Source organism: Condylura cristata, unplaced genomic scaffold (assembly GCF_000260355.1).
Source record: "Condylura cristata isolate star-nosed mole 26May11 unplaced genomic scaffold, ConCri1.0 scaffold00005, whole genome shotgun sequence".
In the NCBI taxonomy this organism is placed as follows: Eukaryota; Metazoa; Chordata; class Mammalia; order Eulipotyphla; family Talpidae; genus Condylura; species Condylura cristata.
Window position 1 is genome coordinate 68089412 of NW_004567106.1, and position 8934 is coordinate 68098345.

An 8934-nucleotide genomic window follows, 5' to 3' on the forward strand; every position below is an offset into this window, starting at 1 on the left:
CTAGTTCACTGGCTTACTACAAGTCCATTTTTTCAACACAAAACAAAAACACACTACCTTCATTTTCCCTTCTGAGAACCCAGTACCTGGGGTCCAGTGATGGCTTAGCCAAGTGCACACATTCCCTCGGTGCCTCCCACCCCATCTCACCCCACTGCAGTGGACATCTTTCGGGACCTGCCCAGACCCCCTCCTCATCTTGAGGGGGACTGCGGGCTGTCTACCTGGGAGCACGCACATGTCTGCATTTCCTGATTTTAAGTCTGCAGTTTATTACGTCGTGAAATAGGAAGTCTGGCAACCACAGCTCTTGCTTCTCAGAACAGGGCTGTGCTTTCCCTTCTGTGGTCTGGACTCTGAGATCACCTCTGGTGTGGAATTCTGTTTATTCCTTAATCTACCAACCGAGTCGGGCTCCCCCATTCATGAACATGACATTAACATCATTAGAGAACTTCCAACCTCTGTTCCTTTTTTTTTTTAAGATTTATTTATTTATGCATACAGAACTAGGGTACAAACCAGGGGTGCAGGGGCGGTGAGAGGCTTCACCAAAGACAGAGTGGGGAGCAGAACAAGCAGATCTACTGAAATGCACTGCTGAGGGGAGAAGCGGGAGGACAGGAGAGGTCTGCTGAGCCCTGTGCGTCAGCTCCCTGGCCAGGGATGAAACTCATACTGAGGTGGCTGGGGATAGCTTCATAGTGCTGAGACTTTAACCTCCGCATCACTGGTGGGGGGGAGGCTCTGGTGTCCCTCTTCTTCATGCCCCCTCGTTGCCTATGACTAATGTTTCCTTGAGTAGCCTTCCTCTTTGTGTGCTCCTTGGTCAGCTGGTCCAGTCCTGAGTCAGTGAGATGCCCTCCAGGCTGGGTGCTGCTGGGTCTGTGGGCTGTGCCTGTGGCAGGATCTTTCTAGAACTGCTGTTAGGGATGTGTTAGGACCACGGGGACCCAAGAGATCATTCTGGATTCTTAAAATAGACTCAACAAACATGGTCATGTAATAAAAATCTGCTAAAATGGAGATTCAGGCCAAGGCTATGAACATTTAACCTTGAGGCACCCTTAATAGTGTCTTCTAGCTTTGCTGAAGAACAGAAACTCAATTTGCTTGATCATCTAAGGGAATTTTCTGGCAGATTCCAGCTCTACTCAGACCCCTCGCCATTTCCATGAGCAGTTCTTTTCTGTTCTAAGCCTGACGCCAGGGGTTCTTCCCCAGATCAGTCCAAGGAGGTCAGTGACCAGAGGGCAGAGGAACATGGTCTACTGGCAACAGAGGTGATGTCAAAGAAGGAGAGTTTATCCCTTTTTCTCTCTAGATAATGTTCCTGCCCTGTCTGCAGTTTTCCCCTTTGTCTCTGGACGTCTGCTCTAAGGATAAAACAGACTTGGCCACAGGCCACTGATCAGTCAGAAATCTCAGCTCCATAGAAGTAGACTTGGCCATGATAGCAGCTGTCTCCGAAGCAGAAGAGAAGCTCACTTCCCTACACAGGCGGAGACCTTTCCCAGTAGAAAGGCGGATAGAGCAGCTGTTCACTAGATGAGCCATGTGGGTCCCAACAGGATTATGGCTGTGACTCACAGGAAATGGGGTCTGTGTTGGAATTGCTGGGTCAGAATGGGGTGTCTGCCTGTGTGTGCATGTCAGTCTATTTGGGGTGTTGGGAGAGAAGTTCTCAGGCTCTGTGAGAGCTACTGTACCCACGGGCGACTGCCCAGGTAATTTGATATTCTGTACTTCCTGGGTCACCCCAGCTACACACCTTCGCTTTTGCTCTGTCTCTATTTCTTGTTCTCATCGGAGGCCACGGAGAAGGGCTGTTATCTGGCAGCTTTCTCACAGATCCACCTGTAGCTGATGTCACAGGAAGCAGCGTCATACGTTGTGGTTAGGCCAATGGTCAAACAGTTGAAATTCTGACGCTCATTGGTGACACTAAGTGGGAGAAGACAACGCGGTGAAGCTGGTCTTTCCAGTCCTGCCCATCACTGACCCCAGTCCCGCTCTTCTACCCCAAATCCAGCTCTGAACTGACCCTTCCGGTCAACTCTCCTTTGAGCTTTCATGGAGCCAGCCTGGGATGTAGCCACTTTGTGTTTGTTCAGGAACATCTCAGGGTCATCGGTCTCTTTTTCTTACAGAAACCATTTTAAGTGCTGCATGTATGTGTTCACATAGGAGCACAGGAAGAGGGAGGAGTTTTCTTCTTTCCTAGGCACCCCCTTTAGGGAAAACCTTGTTGACCTACCTCTCTCTCTGTTAATCAACCACTTTCAGTCTGACTGGAGAGTCTGGTGTCATGGGGAAGTTAGGAGCTTTGGAATGAATTGTGTCGGTTATAACTGTGGCTCTACCGCTTCCTAGCTTGGGAGACTCAATGCAGTGGCAAGCCTCTCCTCCTCAGTTCAGCTGTCTATGAAATGGGATCAATGAAAGCTTTTCCTATGGCAGGAAATGGCATGTGTAAGGACTTGACAAATGTCTGGCATTCAGAAGACACTGGATGAATATTTGTTTCCTCCCTCCCCTCTGTGGGAAGCTCAGTTGCAGGCTGGGAACTGAGTTGCTTTCTGTCTGACTCATATTCACACTGGAAATGTCATGTTTTCTACTAAAATTTAAGCCCATGACATGACACACAGGTGCTACCTCCTGGGATTAGAGTTCACAGCTTTAAGGCATGGATATGTACCTTATAATGACTTTTCTTTAGGTAAAGAAAGCACATGTGAGGAACTTGTATGAACTTAGCAATAAAATGGGATGGATGGGTTAAAAGAGATGCAATTATGAGATACAGAAAACATGGTATAATAGTGGCTTTGGTTGGAATCTGATCTGACCAAAATAATTTGCTGTATGAGTACCCTTCTCTCTCCTGAGAAACGTTTGACATTTTTCCATGATAAAAAATTACAAAAAACGTCTCTGACCATAGTTGAGTTGGAAGAAAGGAGAGGACTAGAAAAAAGAGCTAAGCCTCAGCCTTTGCACTATTTCAGGACAAACCCACTGAGTCTCAAACCCAACCAAGATTCCCAGAATAAGGTGGGATATTTACGTACTTGCCAGTGAACATGGACTTGTTGATCCAACGCCACTTTTTCTCTGCTTGCTGGAATAGTAAGCCAATAAAATACTTCTCAGCACCAGTTATGTCCTGGAGAAACGTCTAGAAATTAAAACAACAACAGTTTAAAAGCAACTTCTGTGCTGCTGCTCTTTTGTGCCTGTGGACCCATGATTATACCTGAGGCTGAGAATAAGGCTGGGGGAGTCTAGGGCTGGCTGTCGCTGGTGATCACATAGCCCGGACAAGCAGTTGTCCTCTGCATGAAGCATCAGGATCACCAGGAGGGCTTGTGGAGATACAGGCTACTGGGCTCCTGGCCCGTGTGCCTGGCAGGGGACAAAGGCCCTCCAGGTGGTGCTGGTGCTGCTCTCAGGAACCACTTTGTGAGGGGGAAGGTCGCGCACCATCTGGAAAAGACTAATTTCAGGCACCCCTTTTCTGCATTGGATTGTTGACATTTCTAGAAACTGTGCTTTCTAAATGAGCTTGGGGCACATCAACTTTTCAGGTATTCCTGGAGGGAGTACAGGGAGGCATTCAGAGAAGACCCTCTTACAAATTCTGCATCATAGGAGGACTTTATAGGAGGAAAGTTAAGAGAGAGAAGGGAGAGCAGCAGGTATTATGTATGTCCTGTATGTAACATAAGGCTTCGCAAAGGCGTCGGGTTCGAGAGAGGCAAGTATAATGGAAACAAATTATGGTCAAATATCGTTAAGAGTGTGTGTTTGGGAGTTAGAGTGGTCGCAATTCAACTCCATGTTTTGTGCAGTTCCACATTCGTTTAGTAGATATATGACCTTGGTCAGATTAATTTCCTGTGCTAATAATGCCGCTTCAGAATTGTTATGAGTAGATAATAAAGTAGAGCTTAGTGTTACCTGTTTTTATTATCATAGTAGTACACTGCAATCCTGATTCTAAGACCCGATTCTTTCTCGCATTACTAATTGTGTTCATTGCATCGTCCTTATTTACTAGGCAGAGTGGAATGACAATTAACAGCTTCCATCTATGACATATTCTGCAGAGCCTTCTTTTAGAGTCTCCTTTTTCCTCTTCTTTTCCACCGCCCTTCCCCTCCCTCTCTCCCTCCCCTCCCTCTCCCACCTCTCTGTCTAACTGTATCTCAGCTCATTTGGTCACTCCTATACTTTAAGTGCTCTGGCCCATTCCCAGGTTACCAGTCCACTTCTGTGCCTTCTAGAAGAGACTCTAGAATGTGACTTTCTTTAGCACAAATGACCCTAAGGCGCACACTCCGCTGCTGAGGAAAGTTTCCTCCCTCCAGCCTCAGAACAAGGAGCCTGAGGTCTCAGCCAGTCCTCTCTCTCTCCATCACCCCCTTCCCTCCAGGAACCCAGTTGTCCCGCATGACCACCCACTAGGGCTGGTGGGGTTGGGCTTCTGACTCCATCCCAGCTCTCACCAGTTTTTCTGGTTTGTTGACAATAGCCAGAGTTGATCCTTTTGCTTCACAGAAATCCCTGCTTTTGTTCCAAGACAATTCAGAAGCCGACAAGAAAAAACATCTTCCTTCATGAAAATCCCATCCCTGGGGGCAGACTAAAGGATCCAAGGAAAGAGAGATTAATGGTTTGGGGTGTGAACCCTGTATTTAAGCCACAAGCTAGTGGAACATGGGTTCTGTTAGAACCGTGTGTCAACCCAGCAAGACATTTCATGCAGTCGAGTCTCAGTTTCACTGTCTCTAGCAAGGGAATGAGTTAGAATGTCTTTATGGCCTCTTTGAGCAAAATTACAAAAAAGGAGGTAACAGGGAGAGAGAAGTCTTTACACAAGATACCTGTGGGCAGAGTGGATGTTAGAGCTCTGGGCTTTCTTTACCTGTCCCGGAGCGCTCTGTGGGAACGGAGCTGACGGTACTGGTCCTGAACACCTGAGGGACTGGAGTGAAAAGGAAAAGTCAAGTAGCACAGGTGACTAGAGCACGCAGACAGCAGAGCGCTGCTCAGTCCCTGTGACTCTTTGTCTCCCGACAGTGGGCCATTTCGTTCCAGAACTTTCCAGATATGTTTCTTTTCTTTTTTTTTTTTAAAGACTTATTCATGCATACAGAACTGGGGTACAGGCCAGAGGTGCAGGGGCAGTGAGAGGCTTCACCAGAAACACAGTGAAGAGCAGAACAGGCAGATCGACGAAGCACATTGCCGAGGGGAGCAGCGATGGGGTCAGGAGAGGTCTGCCGCGCCCTGTGGTCGCCTCCGCGGCAGGCGGGGATCGAACCCGCGCTGAGACGGCTGCGGCTGGCCTGCAGTGCTGTGTGCTAACCCGCTGTGCCACGGGGAGGGCCTGTGTTCATTCTTTGACCCTCTCACCTACCACCATTATGTGTTGTGCTCTAACCCAAATCTTACTTCATGTCTTTAGTGTGGCAGTAGGTGTGAAATTTAAGGAAAAACAGGAGAAAGGGAGAGGAATGGACAAATACAGTGCAGGATGCCGCTTGCTCCTTTCTCCTTTGACCCAAACTGGGGCCCTTCGTTTCAGGCGCCCCACAGCACCTGACTGTTCCTGTACAAATTCTCCTCAGACCCAGGAGGAAACTGAGAATTAGAAATTTTACTCAGTCTCCTCTTGGCTTCCTATCTACAAAAGGGAGGGAATTCGATTTTTTTTTTTTTGGGTATGCAGCATTTTTTCTACTTTTCTAATTTTATTAAGATATCATTGGCACATAACATGATGATGACTTGATGTACGTTTATGTTGAAAATGACTTTCACATAGGATCAGATACACTCCTTCACCTCAAATAATTGCCTGTGTGTGTGTGTGTGTGTGTGTGGGTGTGTGGGTGGGTGCACACACTCCTACATGTGCACGAGTGCGAGTGGGTGGTCACATTTAACAACTAAGCTCTTATCTACTTTTTTTTTTTTAAAAGATTTCTTTATTTGTGCATACAGAACTGGGGTACAAGCCAGAGGCGCAGGGGCAGTAAGAGGCTTCACCAGGAACAGAGTAGGGAGCAGAACAGGCTGACTGACGAGGTACACTGCTGAGGGGAGCAGCACGTGATCAGGAGAGGTCTGCAGCGCACTGTGGGTCACCTCTGGGGTGAGGATCGAGCTCGCACTGAAGTGGCTTTAGCTTCTTGGCGCTGTGCTTTAACCCGTTGCCTCACCAGGGAGGGCTCACCTCTTATCAACTTTTTTTTTTTTAAAGATTTATTTATTTGTGCATACAGAACTGGGGTACAGGCCAGAGATGTGGAGGGTGAAAGGCTTCACCAGAGACAGAGTGGGGAGCAGAACAGGCAGATTGACGAAGTACACTGCTGAGGGGAGCAGCGGGCGGGTCAGGAGAGGTCTGCCATGCCATGTGGTCAGGTGGGAATTGAACTCATGCAGAAGTGGCTTTAGCTTCTTAATGCTGTGCTTTAACCTGCTGCGCCACCGGGGAGGGCTCTCTTCCTATCAACTTTTTTTTTTTTTTTCTCCTATCAACTTTTAACCGTATAATACAGCATTGGTGACTGTAGCCCCCACCTGCCCATTCCCCAGAACATCTTATCTTAGGACAATTAGCAGATCTCTCTGGGCTCTTCATGCAAAAGAGTTTCTGGGAACAGGAGGCCTGGAGAAAGGACGTAAGAACCTGGAGGGTGGAGAGGAGACTCTCACGCACATTACCTGTCCCAGAGCTCCCTGTGGGGGTGATGCTGACATCACTTTCACCAAAAATCTTCGGGACTGCAAAGAAAATCAGCTGTTGGCTCAGCCCTTAAGGGCATTGCGAGATGACTGTACCCAGCAAGCCTCGGGCGGGGCATTGTGTGCTGCGACCACCATGTGAAATACTGTGCCCTCGGCCAGGGAGACGGCGGGTTTTCTGAGAGTAGGTGGTCTGACAGCCAACTGTTCCTTCCATTCTCTGACGTGATAGGAGTTGTTCCTTCACATGTGCTCACAAGGAGGACGCCTTTGCCTGATCACTGCCTCTGCGTAGAATTTCCTTCCTATTTATCTTCCCTGCTGGCTTCTCCGGCTGTAGAGGCTTCGTCTTGCCCACTTGCAGTAAAATCCTTTGTGACGAAGCCTCTTTTCTAAGCGTTTGGATGACCATGTGTCTATGTACCCGGAGGGAAATAGCTCCCTGGGTAAAAGTCCCACTAGCTTAAATACAGCTCTTCCTACAGCCTGCCACTGGGGTGACCGGGAGCTGTATTTTCAAACGTGAGCAGCAGTAACAAGTGCAGCTGAAGATTCAGAGTGTCCCGTGAATACTCGGGTGGCAAAAGCGCTGTCATGTGGGGTTCTGACCCCCAGACCCTAGCGAGTTCCCCCTCTTCATGATAGAGGAGGAACCTGGTCGCCATCTGGGGTGGGGGTGGGGGGCTGGAAAGGCATCATCAGTTGCCCACAGGCCCGGTCAGTCCCTCTCAGTGGAAAGACCTAGACATCTAACCTTGACGTTCAGCCACTTACTCTGAGAGGAGTCAAAGAGCAAGACAGGGGTGGGGTTAGAGGTCGCGCCAGTACTCACAATAAAGCAGAAACAAAGTCATTCCAGCGATTTTTAGCACCATTACTATGAGCCCCGAGATGACCAGGTGCCAGTTCATGCTGGGGGAGACGGGGAGCCTGCGGGTGAGAGACCAGCACCCCTGTCAGGTCGGATTGCCACTAGGCTTCCTCCCTCCCACCCTGCCACGTGGGCCTCTTTCTCAGAGCACCCAGGGACTGGGAAGCAGCAGCCTCTGAGGGGTGCAGGAGGAGCCCGGAGCACGGGCAGAGGACACACTGGCATCTTGTGCCCGGCTAGACCGCTTCTCCCTCGGCTCAGCCATCCCAAGGCGCCAGCCCTCATTCTCGCCCTCATCTGTGGCCTCCTCTCTGCTGAAGAAATAGCCCCCCTCCTGGGCTTTCACAGCCCTTCCCCTTAAGCCGACTCTGGTCCCGAGGACCTTCCTGGGTAGCCTAGGCCACACAGACCCGGGCTGTCGGAAGCACCAGACCTCAAAATTCTGACTGGCGACTCACAGACAGAACAGGTGTCCCGAAGGCCACGGCTGGGGAAGAGCCGACCATCTGTGCAGGGCGGGCGGACTGGCCAGCTCACCTGTCCTCCCTGGAGGGCTGGCTGGTGTGGGGGGCTGCGCTGTCCGCCGGGCGTGGTGCAGGGCCGCGAGGATGTGCTCCCTCTGCGCAGCGCAGTCCTTCCTCGCTGCCCCGCGGTCCTGGCAGTCCCAGCAAGCACTTCTTCTTTCAGAGTCCCTGGCCAAGGGAGAGGGTGGGGCCAGGAGAGGAAGGAGTCTGCAGCCTCCAAGGAGGCGGGTTCCTGCCAGGGATTTTTTTTTTTTTGATCACCCTTGGTTACTTTTTCACAACATAGGCTCTCTCCCCTCAGGTGCGGTCACCTTCGTTTCCCCACTACCAAGCTGCCCCAGTCCTGCCACCCTCCAGCTCGCCCTCCTCTCCCCTGTGTTCTGCTCTCCTTTCCCTCTTCCTCCCTCCCCTCCTGACTCCTAAATGTCTTAGATCCACACCCGCTTTCAAAGGTCAGTCCGACAGTTTGTCATCGTCTGATCTTTTGTTTGATTTCTCTAGATTCCATACATAAATGAAACTATCCAGTATTTATTCTCAGAACTGGGGGACAGGCCAGAAGTACGGGAGGGTGAGAGGATTCACCAGAGATGGACTTAGGGCCAGAACAGGAAGACTGACAACAACTGAAGGGAGCAGCAGGGAGACAGGAGAGGTCTGCTGTGCCCTGTGGGCCAGCTCCCTGGTGGGGCACCGAACTCAGGCTACAGTGGCTGCAGATAGCTTCCCAGTGCTGTGCTTCACCCCATTGGGCCACCAAGGGAGGCTGAGGAGAACATT

General features: G+C 50.1%; 1 protein-coding gene across 1 annotated transcript; it reads right to left on the minus strand.

The window, feature by feature from the left end:
• Positions 1–1829: 1829 nt before the first annotated feature.
• CLEC5A (C-type lectin domain family 5, member A) lies at positions 1830–7670 on the minus strand. Its single transcript, XM_012720816.1, has 5 exons — positions 7592–7670; positions 6739–6798; positions 4512–4648; positions 3075–3181; positions 1830–1944 (listed from the first exon to the last, which is right to left on the minus strand). The coding sequence occupies exons 1-5, from the start codon at positions 7668–7670 to the stop codon at positions 1830–1832; spliced, it is 498 nt and encodes a 165-aa protein (XP_012576270.1).
• Positions 7671–8934: the final 1264 nt, after the last annotated feature.